Genomic DNA, 25,855 nt, shown 5'->3' with positions numbered 1-25,855 from the left:
CAGGGACCAAAAGTAAAATCTTCCCAGTAAAACTATTCCTCAACCCCACAAAATTTCCAATTGACCGAAAACCCAATAGACAAGCAGACCAACAGACAAGACGGAAGGAAGGAAGGAAGGAAGAAATGGGTAGTAGTAGTCGCCCGAGAATTCCAATTCTGGTTTTTGGCTTGCTCTTATGCTTCATAATCCTAGTACCTTGTTGCTCCTCTGATAATCCAAACAAAACTGACAATGGTGATGAAAATAACCAGAACAAGAATAATGTTAAGGAAATTGTTGATGAAGGGCAGTTTATAGAAGTGAAGAGTGCGCCAGAGGATGTGGTGTGGGTGGTGCAGCTCTCTGATCTCCACTTCAGTGTACACAATCCTGAGAGGGCTCAAGATTTCAAGTCTATTGTGGGCCCTACTCTCTCCATGATCAACCCTTCTTTGGTTCTTATTACTGGTGATCTCACTGGTAAGTTTTGTTTGTTTTATTTCTTTTCTCTTCTTGGTCAAATTTATATCTTTGCTGCTCTTAATTTTTCTAATTGCTAGGGCAATGTTTAAATCATCCTAGTTGATGTGTACTTAAATGGGTCTTGTGTTTTGTTGCTATTCTTTTTTTCTTTATTTGTGCTGTCAATGGCGTGTGATAAAGATTCTTTTTTGTTTGTTTGTTTATTTTTTCCTAATCTTTTGGTTCTTGCACCCACAACTAAGGTGTAAGTTGCTTGGTGTTTATAAAGTTGTTGAATTTGTTGGCAGCTCAGGTTTCCGGTTTAGTCCTTCAAAGGATTATTCTCAGGACGAGGAATGGTTTGTTATGAGGATAATAGAGAGGGAAAACGCTGGTCAAATCACACAAACACACACAAAGAGCATGAGATTGAATTACTTTAGCTTTCACATTCACATTGCAGCGAGGTCGAGGGCTAACATTTGGCTTTTATCAATCGATGAAATTTCATTTACTTTGCTGTTTTGCTAGTTTTTTAAAGCTTGGACGATGACAGCTGTCCTTGTAAGATTATGCTTGGAACTCAAGTGGGCATTCTTTCTCTTTGTGTTTTCATGTCAGCGACAGACCGATGAATCTACTTTTCTTTATGGTATCATTAGTAGAAATAGCCTATTCTGCGTGCAATATGTTTGAACAACTAATTTATTACCTTGAGAATATGATAGTTTTTCTGAAGAAAACATTTGTAAGGGTGGTAGTTTTGACTGTTAATTGGCTGTTGGAAGTGATTTTGTTGATAAACTGATTGAGAATTAAAATTCTGTCAATTATATTGCAGAACGCATGCAGTTGAAACATGAATAAATTGGTTCTGACATCCCTGTTAAGTGATTGAAGGTGTTGGATTTTGTATTTTATTTTGATAAAGCTTACGTTAGGTCCATCTTCCAAAAAAGGATGTCAAAGTCCCGTTCATGAGCCATTTCTTTCATTTAAGCTAGAGTTCAGAAATGAAGTCTTCATATGCTATTTAGCTGCCCTAGTTGAGATTGTGATTCAATAATCTCTTGAATTGAGTAGAACAATGCAACTCTTTTTGCTAGTATGGCGACTTATTTACTTCTTATGCGTGAATTTTGTTAGATGGGAAAAGCAAAGATTTACTAACAACGAAGCAAGATAAAGAAGAGTGGATTGAATACCAGAATATCATGGAAGATGTTGTCAGAAGAAGTGGACTTAACAAGAGCATCTTACATGACCTTAGAGGGAATCACGACAATTTTGGTGTATCATCTTTTGGTGGCCCATCTGATTTCTTCTCTAAATATAGCCTCAACGGGCAACTGGGGAGAAATGGGCCAGTTGATAGCATCATCATTCAGGTAATTATCCTGTTTGCTGTCACCATTCTACTGCTGCAGCTTGCATGCCATCTTCCTTGTAATCATATTTTGTAGATAATGTCCTTTATATATGTCATGTCATGTTTGCTTCATGTTAATACTGGTTGTTCCTGGGACATATAGTGGGATTTTGAGGCCTGGATCTCTTATTCTATATTCTTACTATCCCTTACAGTGTCAAAGCAGGTGTGTCATATAAATTCTTTCAGTCTGCAAAGGCAAAACTTATAATTTTTGAGGATTGAGAAGTTTAGATTTTTTAATAAACCAGGAAATTGTAGATTAGTAATCTAATTTTTGAGATGGTTCGATAAACCAGTAAAATTTTTAATGTGCAGATGGCTGCTCCGTACTATATTTTTTCCAATTGCAGATCCTAAGAAGTAAGCATAAATGATAATTTTCTTCTCAGTTTGTCATTCTTAAATATACACTCACTTTTCTACTACTCATTTTATCAGTGATCATCTACTTCATATGTCATTCATTTTCCAAATGTCAATGAAAGGTTTGGGGCTAGGTGATATCTATGTTGGTTTACTCTTTTGTAGTAGTGCTACCATGCCATTGAGATAGGTTACTTTTATTGCCTTTTACTGTATTCTCATAACTTTCATGGCGTATGTAATCATCCAGACTGGTGAAAGAAAGCTTCTTTTTGTTGGGATTGACACCACATCATCTTCAGGATTGCGAGGCCCAACTAACTTTTTTGGCCATCCAACGGATGAATTATTGAGTCAACTAAGTTCTGCACTCAGAAAGTGGGATTCTCAGTCTGCCAAACCAATAACCAAGATTTCCTTTGGTCATTTTCCCCTTTCTTTTTCTGCAGCCTCGTCTTCTGGAAAGACATTAGAGGATGTGTTTTTACTGCACTCCTTATCAGCTTACATATGTGGCCATCTGCATACAAAATTTGGTAAGAATTTAAAACGGCGTCATGAATCCATTCATCCTTTATACCCTCATAAAATGATCCAGTTCAATGCAAATACAATACCTTTCGATAATAGAAAAGATTGTTCAGATGGATTGACATCTGTGGAAGAATTTTGGGAGTGGGAAATGGGTGACTGGAGGAAGAGTAGAGCCATGCGCATCTTGGCCATTGATAGAGGTCATATATCATTTATTGACATTGACTATAAGTTGGGGGCTAAAAACACTATCATACTGCCAACATTTCCACTGGACTCACGCTTTATGGCAGCATCATATCACAAGCATAATTGTGACTCAATGGATCTTTCATTATATGAGACTATTAGAGTTCTGGTATTTTCTGCTTCTCCAATTGTGTCAGTTGTGGCTAGGATCTATGATTCAAGGCCTGGATATCTTCTTGAGGTGGTGGAGACATCTCTTAGAAAGTTGGAGAGTACCTCTTCTAGGGGAGATCTGTACTTTGCCCCTTGGAATTTTAAGGCTTTTGAGGATCCATCTCCTGAGAGATATTTGCTGCAAATAGAGGCTGTAGATAATTTGGGTAGATCAACTTTGAGTGAACTGAGACCATTCTCTATAAATGGTCTTCATGCCAAGCTTTCGTGGAGCTGGAAAGAGTTTATCCTGATGGGTTGTCATTGGGCTGCGCTCTATCTCCCGATATTCTGGTCCTTCTATTTTCTTGTTCTGTCTACCATTCTTGTTCCAAAAATTTTACTCTTTTTCTCTAGAAGGCACTACAGTTACAAGCATTACATAGCCAATAGAGGATTCTTAAATTGTCTGGCTTGGATTTTCACGGAGCTGTATAATATTCCAATCCTGTGGGGCTGTTTGGTGGCTTACTTGTTTTACCTCATATTATGCCCTTGGCTTTTTGGCCAAGTGTTTACAGATGGCAAAGAAAGGGGGTACATGACTTACAAAGGCTGGGTTTTGAAACCCAACAAGAATGGGAATTTAGAATTTCTTGGGTTTCCAGACATAATGGTTGTCGTTCTTCCACATCTGTTTTTTGTGGTCCTGCCTGCAATAGTGGTAATTGGGGGATTGGCTGCTGAAAGGGGAAGATATCGTGATTATCTTCTTTCACTCTCAGGAAAGAAAAAAGATGAAAATCAATCAGAAATAAGGGGATATGCACCATCTAGTGATGGCAGACATAACAGATCACACTTCCTTTCCTCAGAGAGGTGGACTAGAAACGTACTCCTGGTAGTTTCTTTGGCAATTTGTTGGGTGCATTTTAAGGCAAGTCTTCTCTAATCAGCTGTCGGGGGTTTCTTTTTATTCCTTTGTCCTATTAATTAAGTTACATATTCACATACCCCTTTTGCTTGATAAATGCAGTTCTTCTCTTGATACAAAAGCTTAACTGATGCATACCATGTTTAGTTTAATTTAACCAACCCTAGATGGTATGAGAAATTAGAACTCATAAATTCTCTGCTTCCTTTTACTTCTAAAATACAGAGTTGTAGAGTTCTCATGAAAGCATACGAGATGAATCCTATCATTCATTTCCCTTTATATAGCCTCCTGATTCCTCTGATGCTGGCTTATACTATATACAAAACTGGGAACATTTAAGAAGCAGTATAAAGAAGTAAGCTTCAATCCCTTTTCAAGCTACATTTTGTTGTTGCCTCTTAAAATTGCTTCGAAAATTTTTATGCAGTTACTAAAACGATTGTAGTTTTGCAGGATGCTGGAACAACAAAGCACTAACTTCATTTTATGTGGCAAACATTTGGCATGTCTTGGTCCTGCAGCATCAGTTATTTTCAAAATAGCACATTTGGGCCCTGCTATAATGCTGAAGGAAAAGGTAAGGCAAGGCTTGCAGAATGGATACTAATGTATTTCTACTCCCTAAGATAAAACAATGATGGCCATACACAACAGAATTTCTGTCCCTTTCTCGAAGCATTTGGAAGGAGCTCCTTCAGAATAGGATAAAAAAGGATACTAACAGCTCTGTATTGTACTCAGTCATTAATAGAATAGTCAGTTTTTGCATAAAGAAAAAGTTTGGAAGTTTTACTCCCCATCGGAAAAACAGTTTTTCTTTTTGAGAATTTTGATAACTGAGATAAACTATAACAGATGATGAAGTCTTCTCTGTATTGGATATAAAGGAATGAAAGGTACCTGGAGTAGGATCTGAACGGAAATGTACATTTCTTGGTACCTTACTTGGAAAATGTGACATGTTGAAACCTTTGTTATGATGCTTGTGCGTATGGAACTGTCCCGAAAAGTGCGTATTAAAATTATTTTCACCGCACTCATCCATTCCTTTACTTCTAGGCAAGCTCGTTTATCAGCCAGAATTTAGATGTGGATTTCTTTTTCTTTTTTTATTTAAAACAAAACCCATGGTTAAGTTTTTGATGAAATCAACAAATTTTAACAAATGAAAAATTTTGTATTAACATTTTGAATGTTGTTTGCTATAACATTTTGAATGTTATTTTTCCTTCCTAAGACAAACAAAAAATGCAATTTTACAATTAGAATGAATTAATTATTTAAACATGAAATATATGAACCGTGCTCGTATCTAAATTCACATGAATATTTAATTGTCCTATTTTATATCTTTCTAGTTAACTTTTCAACTTTTTTTGTTTTGTAATGTTGAATTGAATAATGCGAGATGCATTGTTTTATTTACATTTTTTCTAAGTGTTATTGTCATGAATAAAGAATGTAAATGATTTATATTGCTCAATTAGATTGGCTATCTAGTTGTCAATTGACATTCAATTATAGTAGGAGTAAAGTGTGATGAATTGTAAGTAAGAGATTTTGGGATCGAGACTTTTCACTTAAAAAAAAAATAAATAAATAATTGTAGAAATAGTTGGATTCTTTTGTTTTTTTACTTTTCTTGTAGTATTTTTTCATACCAATAAAAAGTACATAATTATATATCTATCGCACGATATTCATATCAAAATTCTTCAAATGAATATGAATTTTTTTCTTCTAATATATTTCTCTTTCGTTTCAAGAACATCTATTCTTTTGATACTAATATATTTTTTTTACAATCTTAAAATTGTTGTAACGCAATTGATTACACCATTTCAAGTAAGAAATTGCTTCAGGTGCACATAAGAATTAAAGGTGAAATTTGAGAGTTGCTAAATAGTTTTAATAGGGAGTTTTTTATTCTAATTACTATTATTATTGAGATTTAATCATTCGGAATGTTTCATATTTTTAATTACTACCTATATTAAAATGCAATAACTCTAGTTGAAAGTTGAGGGTAATATGGGCACAACAAAAAACTAAAATGATAAAAAAAAATGCTTACAGCTTACAATAATGTCAAGACTCATCACAATTTTAATATAGTAATAGCAATAATATAATATAGGAATAGATAGATAGGGAAGCACAACAAGTTCGACCAATTGACCAAACTCAAAAAGTATATTGTAACTTTCATCAAGAGGAATACAGTTTGTTTGTAGCCAAAAGTGCTTCAATAGATGTAGAAAACAAAGGAGATCTTGAATGACACACATGAGAACACTTGGGAGTCCTCCGGGGCCCAAATATGGAAAGTTGAAATCGAAGGGCTTACTGCCGCCGGTAATTGCAGCAATTTACAGTCCATACAAACATACAACAGGCTATCCCCCTAGCAATAGAATCCAAGAGCACAAGGTCAATTTGTGCCTGCTGACCTTGCTAAGACGTTACAAGACCACAAATTATTTACAATTGTAATCGATGAAACCAAAGCCCTTCCATATAGAGGGTTTCCTCTCTCTCATTTTCTACCCCAAACTGGTGGCTTCATGGTCAGCACATTAGCCAGTTGGGAAGGCGGAGTATTAGCTTCCGCCAACATGGCTCCACTTTTCACCACCAGCCATGTTACCCAACCCCAGATATTTCTTATCCAATAGCCACTCTGAAAAATCAGCTCAACGGCATTGCTGGCACATTTGGCACACGGTAGCTGACTTGACATTGGCAAATGTGCAGTGGTCACATGACCAGTGTCCTGAATCATCAATATTTCTAGAATTACTACTTGACCTGGACCCAATTCCCTTCCCTCTAATTCCCTTAAGTTTAATGCTCCCACTTCCCAAACTTTTTGAGCTAGCTGCTCGGCTGCAAGCTCCATGAGAGTCAACATCTGCAAGACCATTTTCTAAAGCTCGGACCAAATTCTCAAAGTAATTCCTTGTAACGCTGCAAATTAGACGAGGTAGGTATCAAAACACAATGTATCTGCTTGTCTGAATCTGATCTTTTGTAGCGAAAGGAAGCAATGCATGAGATCCAAGTTAAGGCACGAAGCAAGTCAAAACAGGTTCAAAGAATAGGGCAGAAAGGAGCGAAGAGAGCACAGAATATGAGACCGAAGCACCAGATAATGCTAAGAGAAAATGCAAAATACTGCCTTGGATAGTAGTGGAAAAAAGAGGACTAGTAGTTTCAGAAAAAAAAGAGAGATAGGAAATCTTGGCCTCGACTCTACACCAGAATTCCTGAACTTTGAGATGAGAACATCATCAGAGACACTATCAGTTTATTACCTGGTAAGTCCTGCAAGCTTTGTGCGGAACTCATTGAATTCTTTTGACGGACCCTCAGCTTCAAAGTACCCTTGTAGTTCCTTCTCAGCACATTGATGAAGTCTTTCCAATCCTGCCTCAGCTTCACCTACAGTATACAATAACTCAGACTCAGAAAAGCAACCAACACATACTGAGAAATCTGCTTCCAGAACCTAGAAAATGTAGACCTTGTAAGTACTCAAAGAACTGTCTTTTGGCATGTTCATACTCCGGTAAATAATATCCATAAGCATAGGTCCATTTCAGCACCCGCCTACATTCCACTATCTGCAAATTGCAAATGCAGGTCTTAACAACAGCAGAGCATAAATATACTTCAATAGAGCTAAAATTAGGCATACCTGTAGCCAGGCCTCTATAATAAACTTGAGCTGTGACTCTGGTTGACACTGTTTGTCACTTAGCTTCTCAAGCTGCAAATAGTATCAATTAATGTAATCATGCTGCATGCATTTCTGATTCAATCAAAAACAAGGAAAAAGCAACCCAAAAAAAAAAAGATACAAAAGGAAAAGCTTGATGTAAACAACATTATACGACTCTCAGACTTGAAACAGTTATCTGGCATTCATTCAGGGCCACACAATCTAGAATAAACATGACAAGAAGCATATTGTGCAGGAACCTATATCCAAAAAATGGAACAAAATAAAGCAACTGTAATATCAAGATATGCAGCAAGTAGAAAATAGCATGGTTAGGATAAGTATCAACAGAACTAGAAATTGTGGGTAGTCAATGAGACTGAAGAAAGCTGGAAGGCCAAAACTATCCATGATAACTTGATTTTCTATTGCTGAAACAGCACACACCAAGGGAGAAAATAGTATTATCCATAGCTCATGAACATTTTTGTTGAACACAACTATGATCCATGAACATGAACAGCTTTTGAGAAATTATTCATGATGGCAGACTAGTTTTGAACAAAACGCATAGAAGTAGACCCTAGGATGCACATTTCAGAAAAGTGTGCTTAAGCTGATAATAGCTTTCTGGAATATATTGTACTTCTTAGATCATAACAGCCATTGTTTACAGTTTGAATTTAAAAATAACGAAGTTTAGGGAAATAGACAGCATGTCTCAGTGGGTTGCATCCCTTGGTGGCTCATCTTATTTCTATACTAAACAGACATACCTTCTCAACCAAAATCAGTGATAACAATAACAAATAAAAACAAAAATAAAAGACGTAGTAGACACTAAGTTCTAACCATGTGGAAAACTGCATGGTCAGGCCTAAAAATCAAAAAAGAAGATAGAAAGATAAGAATGGTGAACATTAACAAAAATATAAAAAGAGAGAAAATTTTGTAAATTACTTGGTTGTGAACAAATAGAGGCTGTATAGGGTATGCAACAGTAATCTTAAAGGATATGACACGAAATGTTTTTTTTTTTTTTTTCTTTTATGGGTGCTAGCATTGCGGACATCATTTTCTCCCTTAAGCTATAAAACTGATCTTTTCTAACATCATCTATGTTAACCTATTAAAGTAGCTACACCGAATTCAATGATGGAGAGAGATGAGAAAGGGAAACTTTTAACTGGCAAGATGTCCAATTCATAAGTGGCAGACAGCATCATTTGGTAGGAGACTTCTATATGTGGCAGACAGGTATTGTTATCAATCAGCAAATTTAAGAAAGATATTAAGAAGAGTACAGGACTAAGCAAATAATTTCACTCACTTGAACAGCTTGCATCTGGTGTAGATCTGCAAGAGCTTTTTGCCTAGACTGCAGAAGAGACAGAAATAAAGTAATTGTGGGCAATCGCACTCAACTAGAAGGTTTAGAAACAGTTTAATACAGATAAAAGAGTTCCTCCTAGAAACAATTTTATGATTATTGACTAAAAAAGCACATGGCTCAAATTTCTACCAAAAGGAAACGTAAGCACCACATATAAAAGAGAAGAATCTAAATCCTCCACAACACCCCCCCCCCCAACAAAAAAAAAACAAAAAAAAAAATCAATTTTCAAGCTATTCAAATGGTTCTCCAATTGCTTTAAAGAGAGTCAAATATCGATATTAACAGCCCATCAGTTGTATTTTTCAAACACTGCGTCTATCTGAATTGTGCCATTTCTATCATGAGAAAAAAGACCCATAAACGCACAAGCAAAACATTAAAAAGCACTTACACTAGGAAGTGCTGGATTACCTATCTTTTAAAGAAATTTCCTCTGGCATGAAGTATCATCCATTTGTAAGTCAATTGAATTTTGATTTTGGAGAGATATACTGGTACTTGTAACTCTTTTAAAGCCAGGTATATAGAAAATGAAAAGTGACATTAAAATTGTTGCACAAGAATCAAGTAGCGCATTCTAACACATGCAGGTTTTAGCTTACTGGAAAAGGCCATAAAAATAAGTCCTGAGGCAATAGTTTTGAAACCAACCACTTCTATAGTTCTATAATCTAATTGGCACCTGGTTCTAGAATTTATTTAAAACCAATTGACCCAGCTTTAATGAATTTTTGAGATCAAAAGCCCATGCATCCACATGATAGCAAGACAAAGAAGAGAATGCTGCATAGAATCCTGTCATTGAACAAATATTTCACTATACCCTAACCAGTCCGAATTGCAAGTCCTTAGTAGATTACACTTCATTAAGTTGATTCTTTCTGAAGTAAGTTGATACTTCACAAGCTTTATTACCAATGCAAAATAAAAATCACTATTACATTTTACATGAAATCTAGCCAACTTCTCAGAATCCAATTCCTACTCTCCATGACATGCTTCTTAGATGAAATTCAACAAATGAATCAATCAGTCAGCTGGCAACCAAGTAAAATGCTAAGTGACATACAGAAGGAGCAAGAATATTGTTTTTTGGTGGCAATGGATTGATTATAGTTTTTTTTTTTTTTTTTTTTTGGCAATAAAAATTTCCCCAAGTTCAACCATTAATTTCATGTTACTGGATCAAGCTTATATGTACAATTGAGGAGAAAGTAGACGGTAAAGAAACTGTACCTACCAATTGGTTGGTGGCCCATCTTTCATAGTAATGAGTGTATCGTTCTAAGGAGTTCTTAGCCATTTCCCTTCGCTTTTCAGCGTCATCATACTGTACCAACATATTTTATAAAATAAAAAAGGTAAATGATTTCAAAACTGTATGCAACTCCAATTGGACATTATACAAAAGAGCCACTGCACAAACTAGCTAATCTTACCACGCCCTCTTGCTTGGCTGCCTCATAACGGTTGCATGCATAAAAACCACCAGTTCTTTCACCGTGATCTGACCATGCACCTAGACAAAGCCTGGAAAAACATCCTAATTGAGGATAGGAACTAATAATAGCAAAAATTTCAGATTATATTGTTCTTCAATCAATCAAGAACAATTGGTTTGTCTAAAATGAAAAAAATGTTGTTTCTCATTTAGATTGCTGGCTTCCACAACATGACTCTGAGAGAGAGGTTTTTCTGAAGAAACAGCAACAAATAGAAAAACAAATAAGCAGATTTGTGCATGAGAAAAATCAACTAATTCTTCTACACAGGATGTGAAGAGATACGAGTAAAGTACATCTATGTACAAAAACAAACTAATTCAACCTACCAGCAAAACTCATATTTACATGGTGGAGTACATGTGATATGCATGCAGCCTTGATTCTTCTCAATTGGTCGCTTGCACTTTGGACAAGGCTTTGAATTAGCTAATATCCTGAAAAGACATCACATCAATAAAAGTTTACCGTTAGCACAAAATAAAGAACCATATATTGCAGAGATTTAGGTTCAATCTATTAAATGAGACCATTTTATTTTCCCCCATGACTATAACAAGTTCAGCACATGGTTAACCAGATAACAGAGGAAATCATGCTTCTTAAATGTTTTTTTTTTTAGTTTCCGGAAGTTAAAAGTGAACGACGGTAATTCTAGTGTACTAGTGTGGTTATTTTATAATGAAGGGGCTCTAAACTGTACCTAAGACAAACTGTTGCAAATGCAACAACAAATACTACAGAAACATTAACATACTGAATAAAGACTTCTTTAAGGGCCATAAAGTAAGGATATTCAAGGGCTGGAGAAAGAACTTATTTGTTACAATGCAACACTATCAGTGTTACCACAAAAATAAAAAGGATCCACTATGTAGAAACATACTAGATCTATTTGACTACCAATTCTCAATTCTCTGAATACTCTCCAAATTTTTTGTTTCACAAATCAATCTTCTTATTTATTTTTCAAGTCTGTACAATCATTGACTCGTCAGAGAATAAAAATTTCCCCATTCTTAGATCCAGAAACGCCAAAGCAGCTAGCTTTTACCCCTCAATGAATCTGGGGTCAACAATTTAATATTGCATGTTTGCAGAGAGCACCTCACAAAGACAAAAATCTGGCAAAGAAAACCAAGAAAGTATGAAATAGCATTATATATGCTCCAAGAAAATAATTAGTGATATAGGCCTTCAACTGTCACATGATTTAGCTAAAACTCTTATACATCTTTCCCAAGGCATTCCCAAATATCTGCTCCACCATCATACTAGCCAACTCGATGCGTATCATCAGGTTTTTCTTGAAATTATAACTCCAACAAATATTTTATTTCATCTTTCTTTTGGTGAAATCTCTAAGTTATAATGTTAAGGTCAATACCAGTTCATATTTTCAGACTCGGCGCTATTCTTCAAAATCCATCTGGCTACAGTTCCACAATCAACGGGACGGTGAGCTTCCTCAGTGCACTGCAAGTTCATATTCAGATAAGAAAACTTTGATGTGGCAAAAAAAACAAAGTTAAGATATGAGATAAGATTGAAAACAAAGAAACAATCGAGAGAGAAGAGGACTTCTGTACGTACATGTCCAGAAAACTGAACATTTATATATAATACTTACATTCCAACAGAAACTATATGAACAGCCGCATGTCACATCATAGCTTCCACTGCCAACAATGAAATCCACAGCGTACTCACATCCTGGTGCTGGACACCATTTGGTCTACAGATAACAATAGAAAACACTCTGGGTTTAAGGAGGTGAAATATAGACCAATATTTTTCAATAACATAGCTTTTGGAAATAGCAAGGTGCACAATCAGTATTTATAAAATTTTTATTAATTCTTCATGTAAAAACCAGCCAAACAAAAAGAATACTAGAGTTAGGTGGAGAATGTTTGTCAAGTTGCTTGACACGCATAACAACTTTTTATTTTTGGCTAAACAAAGCAACTCATACTATTATCATATCATGAACACATTAAAAATCAAAGAGAATTAGTATAAATTTTGTCAATCTGAGGCGATTTCACTCTCAAGACCTTGGACAATTTCAAATGCTCTCCAAGTTGCACAAGAGGCAAGTAAGACCCACAGCTGTATGACATCTTATAAACAATAAGCGGAAGAACTTTCTACCACAAGATGACATGAAGACATCGACTCGCTTGACATGCATCTAGCTTAAGATTAATACTGGCACCCTAATTTCCATTGACATTAATCAGCAATTTTGTTTATAACCTAAAAAATCACACTCAAGTGGAATAAATGAACTGCTTTGGTTGAAGTGATTATAATGAATATCCTAGAATTTTACATGATTATCCAAACTTTCACCGCCCAAAACTACTCCAATGAAAATAATAGTATACTACCAAACAAAACCTTGTCTGAGCACTTGAAGTTTAGAATCAATTATGGAAAAATAGCTTATAAAATCCAACCAACAATTTTGGCAAATATTGCTGGAAAATTTCCAGTCATACTAGCCAAGTACGAGGTCATATTCCACAAAATCTTCTTCCATGTAATTACCTTCCTGTTGTCTTCAATGAAGGATCTAAGGAAGTAGCGTTTATATTTCTCTTTATCCTCCCTTAAAGCAAATAAATTTATCATATCTTGACCAACAGCAGCACAACAAGATGGATCAGGACATCGCAACATCAAACAACCAGGACCATCATTTATTGAAGTATTCATATATCCTGCACCAAGAAAAGTCAAAATCAGAATTACAGAGATAGGCCAGTGCTGATGTCCCATTTCACGCTTGTGTCTACTGCCAATCTCTCCATCATTTCAACTAATAGATTAAACAAAAAATCTTCACTTAGCTCATAAACCATTCAGCTTTCATAGGGATCTGTAGCCCCGATGTTATCAATTTGAAGGAAAGCAGCCAATTAATATTTTCATTTACTCTGAATTATCAATATTTTCAGTAGATCTTGACAACATTTACAAATGCACTCAAAAACTACCCTTGAAGATTTTTCCCAAAAATCACTTCATTTGAACTTTTAGTGAACCATGTCAATTTGATAAGAAGTTTCCAGAACAGCAGAAGAATTAATTTTTCAGTTTTTCTGGTTCATTAATCTTGAACAGCCATGCACTAATTGCAAGTCATGCCAGTAGAGACAACATAGGTCGTTCACCCTAAGAATTCATTCTCTTGGCCGCTTGCCCAATGACAACATGATATTACTTCATATTTTCTTTTCCCAAAAACTAGACAAAGCCATAATTTCCAGAAAAAAAAAAAACAAACAAACCTACCTTGCCAACACTCAACACAGAAAGGATGACCACAGGCAGCAGAACTCATCCTATCAGAAGGATATGTCTCAAAGCAGATCCCACAAGTCAGCTGTAAATAAATGAGACACAAATGAAGTTAAGGACTCCAATTAAATATTAATTCCCAGAAAATTAAACCTAGCCACAGAAATTTTTTTAATCTGGAATGGTTGAAACTTTGGCTTTGCATAAAGAATTCAGTCACCTCTTTGGCATCAGGAAGTGGGATAGGATCCTCCAACAATCCAACAATCCTCCGGACCCTTTCTTCATCTGCAAACCACTCATCGTTCACTTTACTAACACTCCTATTAATCAAAACATAGTTGGGCTTCTTTAGGAGGTTGATAAAACTGACATCTCAAAGAAGAGAACACAGAAAAATGCTCTAAAAATTACTTTTAACACAAATAGGAATACGGAAACCAATAGAAAGACAGCTCACCAATTATAGTGGCGCAGCAGAATACTAGCATCAATTCTTGATATTGAAAGCACCGTAGATATCTGTGTGATATTTTCCTCTTGACGCTGACATATATCGGCTTCAGTCAAAACGGTATAGTTTGGCTGCAACAGAATTTGAAAATTAACTTCAAAGTCCAATCATGCAACACATGAAACTTATATTTAGAGGCACAATTCAAATTAAAATAACAGGACAAAACAGTAGGTCAAGGCAAACAAGCAGGCAGAACAGAAAGGAAGGACTCAGAACTGCCAGCACATGCATACAAGTATCAAGCTCCTTGAGTCATGGCTCAGTCTCAATAATCACAAAGATAACCATACAAAGAGTAAAGATTAGCAATGAGTCCTTGATTATTTAGTAGATGTTTACCATTGAACTCTCAAAGTATAAGTACTATTTTACCCATTTTATGTTGCAGATTAGGTGAATTTTCTACAGAAAGATTAAGAAGTAGTCAGCAGAGAAGCAGAATTGGGTAAAATTCTGGCTGGTTTATTGACCACCAGATTTCAGGATGCCATAAGGGCAGGGGAATGTGCTAATCTAGTGGAATGTCATAAGGTGAGAGAATGCAACACTTCTAAGAGTCTCCTCTTATTAGCAGCTACTTGACAAACTTCAGGAGTAGTACTTCATTAAGCTTTTCCAACCAAAGCTAGACAAAATGATGCAATCAAATTCTCTTTCTAAAATGGCTAACACTACTTCTCTAACACAGGATTGAGAAACATTGATAAAAATTACATGCTCATGGATAGTGTGTGTATCATCAAACCAAAGTCCATGGGTCTAGAACATATGTTAGCTTGATAACAGCAGGGGAAAAGTATTAAGCTTATGCAGGCATATGAACTTACTCCATTTAAGCACGAAGATGTTCCAAAAATTGAACTCATCTTTACCCAAGTTTGCCTCTTTCAACTTATCATGAACAACAAACCTCAGCAATACTACTAGAAATTCTTTTTCTTCTTCTAATCCATTAGACAAATGCATTCACCCACAACGGAAGCTTGCTAGATAATCAGAAAATGCCTTTTTTACATGCAAGAACCACCCAAATCAATTTCATACATATCCTGGATAATTGAGCCCTCAAAAACATCTTATCTGATATAACAATAGTCACTTCAATTATTTGACATCCAGATTTAGAGTTCATGCATTTTTATGAGACGGCATTACCCTGCCAATCTATCATTCAATCTAGAAATATGCTCTTTGGAGACTGCCGCGTTGGATCCGTCACTTATATAAAGCATATATCACAAAGCAATCACTGAGGTACAATTCTCAACAATATTATACACAATAGTGATGAAAGCACAATAAAGATCAATTATAAGTAAAACTGAGTGCTTCATCAATTTGAATTCTGTCATTTCTTAACAAAATTCAAACTTATCAGAACAGAATAATACAGTTCACAGAAGTTGTTCAGTCAATAAACATTGACCATGTTAGGAGTCTAAATTACACCGAAACATATCTTGTAAAAAGATGAAGAAACTAAAGAATGAAAATTTCAGGATGCGCACATGTAGAATGTTGGAAGGTACAATAGGTGAGGTACAATGTGAAGGCTCAACTTCACACAAGCAGCAAAACAAATATTTCATCTCACTTTGTCCATAAACTCAATACCTATCTTTTGCTTAACAGAACAAGAAGATAAGAAAGTAAAGGAATAAGAGATTAAGTTCATTGTCCTTTGATTATTTTAAAGAGGGTAAGAAAGCACAGAAAAACGAAGCAGATGGAGGTCAAATAATGGATGCTATCAGCAATTCTGTTTTGTCCAAAAGTGGTAACAAATGGAAGGAAGAATCCTAGTTCACCGTATTTTCTTTCTTTTTTTTTTTTCCTTTTTTTGGAAAAGTTATAAAAATACCCCAGGTTTAAAAGAGATTTTGATGATTTCATTTGTTTCTCGATAATGTCCAACCATTCCTTTGACTCTTCCAATACAGGCTATGCTTTAAACTTGTATAATCATCAAGTTCCCTGTCAAGTTGATTTAATAGATGAACAACTCAGCAAATTAGTAATGCTAATCCCTGAGACCCAGCATTCCTTTGTGTTAATTTTCAGTCAAAATCAGGTTAGACAGAGAAACAAGTCAAAGAGCAACTTTTTCAACTTTTTAGGTCTAAGTTAACCCACATTATTCTTAATTATAGAGTAACAAAGAACGAAAGAAATTTTAAGAAAGTTATAAGCTCAGTGGCTCCAACCGATCTCCTCGAATGTAAAACGCATTTACATATCCAAGCACAAAACTCATAATGCCACCGCCGGAAACCAAGCGTAAAAAGAAGCTGAATGTTCCAGACATCAGTTTGCAACAATAAGCGAAATACAGCTCATCAAGCTGATGGTATCTTTTCTTACTTCTAAGCTTCTATCAAATACACTAACACTGAATTCAACTAAATTCAAACTACCCGGTTTCATTTCTCAATCATTTTCCAGAGATACGATCATGAAGTAGCCCAGATGAAGAAAAACCATGATCCAGCCCTCAGGGGAAAAAATCAGCTTTTCAAACAGCTGAATCGTATTAAAATTACCAGCAAATTAACAGCTAACATGCAAATGCATACCTAAGCTGATCGATCGTCCAACCATATATATATATATATCGTTATAAAAAAAAATTTACAGGAGAACATGACGGTGACCATGATGAAAAGAAAATGATACCTGAAAGCGGTGGTGGGAGGGAAGCTCATCGGAATCATCGGAGTCATTATCCATGAAGTCGTAATACATGATTACGTCGGCGTCATCGGAGTCGTCGCCGCTGTAAAAGTCATCGTCTAAGGACTCGGCGTCGTGCATCAACATTGCGCCCTCGGAATCCATTTCTCTGTCTCTCCGGCTGTAAACCTCAAAAGCCAGCAACTCTTAAGGCCACCCAGGAACTAATAACCTAACCCTCAACGCCCCCTTTGATCGATGTGGGATTCTTGTGGGCGAAATGACGAGTACCTCAACTCGTATTTGTTTGGTCGATGAGAGAGAAAGAGAAAGAGGACTTTGTTATTTATAGCTTTATGGGTGGAGGACAGGGAAGGTGGGAAGAGACGTAGACGAAAAAGCAATGTAGGAACAGTGTCGAGTTACTGATGTCGTCATTATTGAAAATTTATGGAATTACTAAAATGACCCTAAAATCTTTTTCACAATCCTTCTATTCCTGACTTTCATGCTTTGAACTAAAGCAATGCATTTTTCAAGATTTACACGTGTAGTTAGACTAATTAGTCTTCATATTTAACACCCTTTTCCAAAAAAAAAAAGTTAAAAGGCATGTATGTGGAGCAAATCGTGATATCAAATTAGAGTTGCAAACGAATCCAACCGCTCGTAACCGTGATATTAAAATTTAGAACAATAGACCTATCATAAGAATCACATCATATTTCAAATTATATGAAATAATCGTTATTCATACTCGTTTGAATTACTAACTTTTGAAATTTTTATAAAAAATTATAATGTAATTATTTGACATATATATATAATAAAATAATAATTAAAAAATAAGTTCACGAAAAATGTTTTAACTTAAATTATCCAATTCTCCAATTCAAAGTTTTAACTTAAATTATCAAAATCATATTAAAAGCTATTGTGCGTTTCATGACTAACTTCTTCATTTTTTTAAAAAAAAATTTTTGGAGCGAATTAGTAGCCTTGTAGCGTAAGGGCGTTTAATGTACGAAGGACATCAAAACGATAGTTGATGATACTACTGACATTTAAGGGTTGATTACAACTTGACAAAGTAGGATCATTGAAATGTAAGAGATCGAAATGAAAAAAGGCGGTAAAGACTTCAGAAACGTAACAAGTCGATCAGCACTAGGCACCTGAAGCAAGTCACCAAAGGGGGCCGGTGGACCTAAACAAACATGTACCGATGACTCTCATTTGGATAAACGAGTTCGCTTTCAATAACACAATATCAGTCAGAAGCATTAGATATGAACAAGGAATATGTAATGGAGAACATACCACCAGAAAATAGAGGCACTAAGTTTGCAAATGGCTGTTACAAAGAAAAACGAAAATATGTCTCCTCTTCATTTTTCATTGGCTACAAATTCTTCTTCTCCCTTTGGATAGGTTCAGCAGGTGAGATGTGAAAAGAAACAAGCTGGAAAAGAAGGGGGTATTGGAAACCATGGAGTTCGAACCCTCGTGATCATGTAAAGACCCTTGACCATTCTACTTCGCACAATTTAATCTGAAAATACACTTGAAAATGAGAGGGCATCAACTTCTTATCTTCAAATCAAATGCACATAATGAAAATATATTCACACACACTCAGAAGCTATGTCAATCAATGTGAGAGGCTAGGTAAGATCATCTTCATCTAAGGGCTCTTCTTCTGGGGCAGCACCCTTCAACGAAGTTACATCACCCATCGGCAATTTCCGAGCATGCCTGATGATCTGCAGCAGTAACACTGTCAAAAAGTTCTTCCAAACCTCTATATCCACACAACAATAAGACCATGTAAAAAATTGCATGATTTTTTCAAATAGCAAATTAATGTTTATGTCATTTGCTGTACCAATAATTTCTACCCCCAGTTCCTTTCTTACTTGTCGATACAAGTACCATGACATCCAACAAATGAGGACACACCAATGAAGTATATATAAATGCATAAAAATAACCATGGGAGTGGGAGAGTTTGAATCCTAATTATTCTTTCTAAACACCACACCTAACCGTCCATGAAAAATCAAGGCTATTATATTCCATCATTTTGAAGTAGACAAAGACGTTTTGGTGATTTTACAGGCCAATGCATAGACACCATCAGATGGTGCTGAATAGACTGAAAAGATAGATTACCGCGTGGTCTAGATTGGAAATAGTGCTTGATTGAGCCACCCGTTTGATTTCCTCCACATCCCCATCAGAATAAGCAGAAAGAAGTTTATTGGCACAACGATTTTGATCACTGTTCAAGAAAGCTTCAATCCTGCAAAAGAAGAGCCAATAATGACAAGTTCATGAGAAAATTCCGCTAAAGGACTGCTAAGAAAGGATTGGGTTCTCTTTGGTATTGATGAAATGTACAAACATTTAAAAAGGCTCAAATCCTTCATATTAGGAGTTTAAGAGTTAATCCAACAAAGGAAAATCTTATAAGCACAATACTTTCTCCCACCCCAGTCTGCAGTTTATCTGACCAGGTAAAACAAATCCACCCCACACAGGAGAGGCCAATACAAGATATATAATAATGTGAATTCTCTGTCCTATATGAGCTAAACCTTTCTGATAAAATAGTGATTGAAGAGATCTTAATTCATATTAAATGGTGTACATGCATGCAATTACTTGAAGAAAATTGACTACTCTGAATGTCTGATTCTTCTATTCTGTTAGTTTCCTTTTCTAACCATTTATTCCTTTACCGTTTTACCTGTTCTTTCTTTCTTTGGCATGCATGTCAGCTAAACAGTCATAAAAGAGAATGTGCTACTTGAAAAACTGAAAGCTAAGAAAAGAAGAAAACTCTTAACTAAGAAATTTTAAAAATAGAAAGGAAAAAAAAACTTGTTCTATGCCAGGATTTGAGGTGTCGTGAATGATGAAAAAAATTAGAATTTGAACGTACTGGCAACAATCATTGTGGCACTTCTCTGCTTGCTGGAAGTCATGAGCATAAAGGTATACAATGATGGCACTGAGATAAGCCTAGAACCAAATCAGACATGTCAACTTCAATTCTAAAAGTGGAACACAAGCCTTTACACAAATTCAAATACAAATTTTAGATGCACAAGTGCGACTTCAAGTTACAAGATATAGCAAAATTCAGGAACACACAAGATATTCACAAAATTTAGCAATTTTTAAAGCTATGCAAGTAATTAGTCATCATCAAACATTTAATGACACCCAAAAAAAAAAGGAAAACAGATTTACTTGGGTTCACAAATGACGAAAGCCTTTGCCAGTCTGGAATCAAGTAATTAGTAAAGCTGCCAATATGTTCATGCATGGGATCAATAGCCTAGGGATCTCTTTATCAAGACCAGCCATTTGTGCCAGTAATCCCTCAAAAGTTTACAAATAAGAACCTAAATTTTTATATCCTTCTCTACCTCAGACCCAAAGACAATCTGTCATAGGAATGTCATTGAGGATTATTAAAGAGAAACGTTATAGGAACCATGTTCTGTTTTTGCTTGTATATATCTTGTTTGACTTTGATACTTTATGCTAACAATATGAGCAACCAGTTAACTACTACAGCATTGTCCACACAATAAAATAGGCCGAGAACATCTCCCCTGTTTCACAAAGAAACACTAAAAGCATTAGATTTTCCATGACTTCACTGAGATATAAGATGGTATTCAGGGAAAGATCATGCTTTCTGCATATCACAAGATTGCTGATGATGTAAATGGTATCAGCATCGTCGCTAAAGAATAAGAGTTAAATATGTAACTATACATGCAGATCAGGTTGAAATTAGCCTATGGGAATCAACAGGCCACAGCACCACCTTTAGGATGAAGATCACCCAGACCTAAAGGAACCTTGACCCTCAACAAAACAGCTAGATAATCCAAGTATTAGGGCTACCTTCAAACTTAATGTCTTCGATTCTGAGCTCACATCATCTAAGGAAACCTAAGGATCTGCAAGATGGTGGCTCGAATTAAATGGCATCAACTCATTGAAGAAAAGCATGCTTCAACCACGAAAAAATTGAGGAAAAGAAGTTGGTGAGCACCCCAGACTTAGGATAACTTTTGTCTTCACAACCACTATATATGCATACACCTCTTTTAGAAAAACTGAGATTTCTCTTTCCCCAATATTATGTTTTAGGTGCCTGGCTTTCACACTTCAATTTCTTCTCAATCTCAGCCACCCTTCAAAGATCACATAACACCCAAATGGCTAACCTCTTCCTAACTCATTATTAGAAATTTACATTTATACGAGATTAATAGATGACATTATCAAAGAAGGATTAACTGGAACATCAGGACTCGCAAAAGACAAGAGAAAATGGTTAATTGTATTATTTAAAAAAGAACATACACTTGCAAAGATGTTTGACGCAAACAATCAATTGACAGTTGACACGAAATGTCTAAAGTTTCACAGAGTAAAAGCAAGAAATATGCATGGTGTCTAGAGGTGAAAGGTAAATGCTAAAAACCTTCATACCTTGCATTGACTATGAGTTGCATTACATTTATCTGCTGCCAATGCCCATCTCAACAGAACAGTTGCTGCATCTGTATACCTGTGGAAGATGAGAGAAGACAAATTACTTGCACATATAATCCTTGGATAAAAGTCGTGTTAATAAGTATGGTTATGAGTTATGACACAATAACTACTAAAATGTTTAATTATGTTGTTATGTGATAAATGCTTCAGACCTTTGAGGCTTAACTCATGACGTTCTTGAGAATCTTGATTTTCTTTTGTATTCTTATACTACCAACTATTTTCACTTAGTAGTACAACTTTCAAACCTTCAATGACTTACGTTCGCTTATAATTGCTTAATACCTTAGAAACTTTTAACTATTCATCATCATGTCTACATAGTTTCAAAATCAGTTGTCAGGGTTCCACATGTTCCCTACTTTGCCACACATTCCCAATTTGTATTCAAGTAGTACATGTTTTCACAACTCACCAAACTTCCACGTCAAGATGACGGGAATAAACAATTAGCTCAAAGATTTAAAGCAACACCATCATCTGCTATCCATCTTAAAGATGAGGGAAAAAAAAAAGACTAACTTCTCAAATTTGTAAAAACCTAACAAGGCCTCTAGGAGTTTATGTTCAGAAGCATCCCCCATTCAAGTTTTTTCAGGTTCTATGGAGTAAAATGGCAAGTTTTACTTAAACTAAATGAATCCTCCCCAAAAATGTTATAAAATTTATTTACTTATCATTTAAACTTCATATAGTCACATGATGACAGAAGAGGTTGCATGAGAGGAACCAAAATAGAGGTGTCAGGAATGTATTTTGCTATGGCGAAAATGCAACACACCTTATATTTGCCAAAAGTCACTGTTTCCATTCATAAATTAACAGCATACACCAACAAATAATTCGAAAAGAAAAGGATTAACTTAAAAGTTTCAGATTTGGTATCACTTAATGATTAGACATGAGAACTAAAAAAAGAGTTGAAGAGAGACTCAACAATCAACAGTTATCACTCAGATTTATTAACTTAAAATGAATGAAAGGCCTCTTACTTTTCAAGTTTCAAATAGACACTAGCAGCGGCACGATATAAGTCAAAGGCCATTTGTTCCTTCCCGTCCTCCTCAAGAGTTTCACAAGCATCAATATATAGCTTGACAGCATCCTCAGGCAGAGCATCTTCTAAAGCACTGACATAAATTTACCTTTCTTTAAACTGTGCAAAAAGGTTACTAAATATGAAAAAAAAAAAAAAGAAAAGAGGCACAAAAAGGAAAAGGAAAAGGATGAAGAAAAGGATATCATCCTCCAAGTAGCTAGTCGTGTATATTTGACTCCGGGAGAATTACAAGGAAATTGCTCTTTTGAATAGCCATACATTTGTAAGAGTTGCTTCTTTCTCAAAGAACTCTCACAGAAAGTACCAAACCATGCAATAAATCCTTCTAGATGTTAAATGCAACAAATGCCTCAAAATCAAGGGTAGAAGATAAAGTTGCAGAAGCAATAGAAGAAACGAAAGTTGTTACGCAAGGTTTGCAGAAAAGAAAGATACAAGCCAAAGCATCCATTAAAGTAAGAACTTCTAGTGCGTGATCAAGCATCACTTCCCCGAACTCTACTCCTACCCCCCTTTTTTCTCCTTCCTGGTGATTCTAACATGACCACCTACTCAATATGATCCCTGGTATCTAACATGACCAGCCACCCAATATGAAAACAATCCATAATGATCAGGATAGATTTGAAGGAAGATGGGCTCGGATCTGTATCCAAAATAACATATAGCTAGGTCAATCCATAAGTTGACCCATATGACAAAGCCAATTTCCTACACCAGTGAAATGTAATACCACTCTTAAGTATTTCAGCTAGATTGAACAAAAGAAAAAAATGAAACACATAGTTAGCTTCTTCTAGTGTTATTGGATTGTGGCATAACATAAAAGGACCAAGTTCTGAAGTATAAATTTCAACTATAACTCTGTACAGCTATGAATATCCATCACTTTTTAGCACGTTCAACTTGAAACAGCTGCAGAAATGCAACTATATTAGAGTACACAACAAAAGACCCCCCCCCCGGGGGGCAAATATGCAATACATGAAGGAGACACTTTGAACAGTATGTTTAATTTATTATGAGAAAAAAATCCATGAAAAATGAAAATAAGTATACCTAACAAAGTAGAAAAAAATTATAGTCCAGCAAGAAATCATTGCTTACCGAGCACCCTTAGCAAGTGCATCTGATGCAGGTTGTGACCGTCCACATTCAATGTATAACTCAGATGCACGTCTATAAAAGTCAGCAACTTCACGCCAGTTTCCTAGTTCCTTAGCCACAGTAGCAGCAGATTCCATATGTTTAGCAGCATCCCAAGGTCTAATTTACTAGTCAAGGAAGCACAATGTAAAAAAATATGAAATTTCAGAAATAGTAGTCATAGACAGGATACGAAGATAACATCTCCTGTCCCTTGGAAGCTTTCTCAAATGCCTCTTTTGCTTTCTCGTGCTTTTTTGACAGCCTAAATGCATTAGCTACAAAAAAAAAACAAAAACAAAGTAAACATCCAGAAAACACACGACAAGTAACTAGTATTTAAACTTCTCACTATGGCAGTAATGATAGTTAAAATTGGAAAACTACCTGCCTGCTCATACAAAACTGTGGCACTTTTCCAATCAGCACTCCATCTAGTTAAACTAAGTTTTGTTCTACAAAATCCGTATGCAAGTAAGTTAGATTGCAAAAAATGTCCATTATACATATAACTTAAAAATAATATCTCCATTCTGACATGAGAATCATAAAATCAAACATTGAGTTTGACATACAATATAAGCAACGCGATTCATATACAGTCGTATATAAAATATTGTAAATTTTTTTTCTTCATTTCCATCTCCAAGAAATCCCGTATGAGCTGAGAATTCTCATATAGAAGAGTCTCTAGCTGAGCATATTATGTATCATGAAGAATCAAATTCAGTACTAGTGCTATTTTTCTGCAATCGGAAACATCCGCCATAAATGTTTGAAATTGACATTTCCTAAAATGTAAATTTCCTAATTCCACCCTTCAAATTTATTTACATGGAATCGAGATCGGAAAATGCACAAACTCCAAAAACCAAAAAGCAGTATTAAAAACAGCTCATGATTTCCAGTCACTACAAATTACGATTCAGAAGATGTTCACTGGTCACGATAGAATTCCTACTCCTAATCCACAAAGTTCGCGTCCAAATACTCGCATTATCCATCTCAGGAACATTTCAACTAGTCCAGTAGCCAAACCACATAAAAATCCCGAAATCGGCAACATTATTATTCTCGTCCCAAAAAACTTAGATCAGCTTCAAGAAGACCACACAAAATAATAATAATAATAATAATAACAGAATTCTCCCTCGTTTCTCAATCATTCTCCGATGAATTGAGAAATGTCAGGATATCAAATTCAGCAGTAAATATTCGAGAATCACATCACCCGTATCTGTATTTCGTTGAGTAACAAATTTTTTCTGCAAATACAAATATAAATGCGAGGGAGAGAGGGGTTTGGAGACTGACAGTTTATCGGCTTTTGCGATCAACTTGTCGGGATCGGAAGACATGGCTGGGTTTGGCTGGTTGCTGCCGAGTCCTGCTTCCGTCAGAATTTAATAACCGCTGCCTTTAAATATTGAATGATGATGGAATCTAGCGTATTATTCATTCTTTCCTCTTTTTTTTTTTTTTTTTTTTTTGGTTGACTGCTGTATTTTACATTTTTACTACCAGTCAATCCAGCTAGGAAAATTTTAGGGAGTGGTTACCGGGAAGGGAAAACCAAAGTGAAGGCGTCATGCTGTATTACCGCAACAGATTACGCCTTCAGATTTAGTGGTCAAACCACCTCCGGCAGTCACGACGGCATGCAGATGATTAGAAGTAGTAAAATGAAGGCGTGCCCGTTTGTTAAAGTAAATGTGTCACGCCTCTTTGGTAGCCTAACCTCTAATTCTTTTTTTTGGGGGGGGGGGGGGGGGGGGGGGGGGGCGGGGCGGGTTTTTGGGTGCATGGTGGCTCCCCAAAAACAGCTTTGTGTGTCCGTCTAGTTTTGTAACCATTGTGCTTAACCTAGTCGGTGGAGCGGGGCGGAGGGTGGTGTTTTGCGCATG

At 35.8% G+C, this 25,855-nt stretch overlaps 3 protein-coding genes across 5 annotated transcripts; 1 reads left to right on the top strand and 2 right to left on the bottom strand.

Moving 5' to 3' along the window:
- On the top strand, positions 1-5,029 carry LOC113709059 (putative metallophosphoesterase At3g03305). Of its 3 annotated transcripts, none has more exons than XM_072066165.1 (5): positions 2-462; positions 1,591-1,832; positions 2,490-4,052; positions 4,275-4,407; positions 4,498-5,029. In XM_072066165.1, exons 1-4 carry the CDS (start codon positions 126-128, stop codon positions 4,389-4,391), a joined length of 2,259 nt encoding a protein of 752 aa, XP_071922266.1. In that variant the 5' UTR covers positions 2-125; the 3' UTR covers positions 4,392-4,407; positions 4,498-5,029. The 3 variants fall into 3 exon arrangements, with proteins under 3 accessions (XP_071922267.1, XP_071922266.1, XP_071922265.1); XM_072066164.1 differs by having other exon boundaries at positions 4-462; positions 4,506-5,029; XM_072066166.1 differs by lacking the exon at positions 4,275-4,407 and having other exon boundaries at positions 1-462; positions 4,506-5,029.
- Positions 5,030-6,226: 1,197 nt separating this feature from the next.
- On the bottom strand, positions 6,227-17,480 carry LOC113708536 (probable E3 ubiquitin-protein ligase ARI8). The gene is made up of 15 exons (XM_072065861.1): positions 17,168-17,480; positions 14,438-14,562; positions 14,198-14,300; positions 13,972-14,062; positions 13,225-13,397; positions 12,302-12,406; positions 12,059-12,147; positions 11,001-11,108; positions 10,609-10,699; positions 10,410-10,499; positions 9,104-9,151; positions 7,750-7,821; positions 7,576-7,675; positions 7,367-7,493; positions 6,227-7,019 (listed from the first exon to the last, which is right to left on the bottom strand). The coding sequence occupies exons 1-15, from the start codon at positions 17,327-17,329 to the stop codon at positions 6,746-6,748; spliced, it is 1,758 nt and encodes a 585-aa protein (XP_071921962.1). The 5' UTR covers positions 17,330-17,480; the 3' UTR covers positions 6,227-6,745.
- Positions 17,481-18,399: 919 nt separating this feature from the next.
- Positions 18,400-25,420, bottom strand: LOC113708735 (gamma-soluble NSF attachment protein-like). Its single transcript, XM_072066028.1, has 9 exons — positions 25,266-25,420; positions 24,339-24,406; positions 24,145-24,229; positions 23,913-24,071; positions 22,738-22,875; positions 21,680-21,758; positions 20,109-20,188; positions 19,337-19,466; positions 18,400-18,927 (listed from the first exon to the last, which is right to left on the bottom strand). The coding sequence occupies exons 1-9, from the start codon at positions 25,307-25,309 to the stop codon at positions 18,829-18,831; spliced, it is 882 nt and encodes a 293-aa protein (XP_071922129.1). The 5' UTR covers positions 25,310-25,420; the 3' UTR covers positions 18,400-18,828.
- Positions 25,421-25,855: the final 435 nt, after the last annotated feature.

The sequence above is a fragment of the Coffea arabica genome, chromosome 9e, assembly GCF_036785885.1.
Source record: "Coffea arabica cultivar ET-39 chromosome 9e, Coffea Arabica ET-39 HiFi, whole genome shotgun sequence".
Lineage (NCBI taxonomy): Eukaryota > Viridiplantae > Streptophyta > Magnoliopsida > Gentianales > Rubiaceae > Coffea > Coffea arabica.
This window is presented reverse-complemented; position numbering and strand designations above follow the sequence as displayed.

Coding starts and splice junctions, on each gene's coding strand:
- LOC113709059 (XM_072066165.1), top strand. CDS start 126: ATGGGTAGTAGTAGTCGCCCGAGAATTCCAATTCTGGTTTTTGGCTTG. Junction 463..1,590: donor TATTACTGGTGATCTCACTG/GTAAGTTTTGTT, acceptor GAATTTTGTTAG/ATGGGAAAAGCAAAGATTTA. Junction 4,053..4,274: donor TTTGTTGGGTGCATTTTAAG/GCAAGTCTTCTC, acceptor TCTAAAATACAG/AGTTGTAGAGTTCTCATGAA.
- LOC113708536 (XM_072065861.1), bottom strand. CDS start 17,329: ATGGATTCCGAGGGCGCAATGTTGATGCACGACGCCGAGTCCTTAGAC. Junction 10,700..11,000: donor TGTAAATATGAGTTTTGCTG/GTAGGTTGAATT, acceptor ATGTTTTTCCAG/GCTTTGTCTAGGTGCATGGT. Junction 9,152..10,409: donor GATGGGCCACCAACCAATTG/GTAGGTACAGTT, acceptor TCTCTTCTGCAG/TCTAGGCAAAAAGCTCTTGC.
- LOC113708735 (XM_072066028.1), bottom strand. CDS start 25,309: ATGTCTTCCGATCCCGACAAGTTGATCGCAAAAGCCGATAAACT. Junction 24,230..24,338: donor AGTTTTGTATGAGCAGGCAG/GTAGTTTTCCAA, acceptor TTTTTTTTGTAG/CTAATGCATTTAGGCTGTCA. Junction 20,189..21,679: donor CAACTCATAGTCAATGCAAG/GTATGAAGGTTT, acceptor ATTTGGTTCTAG/GCTTATCTCAGTGCCATCAT.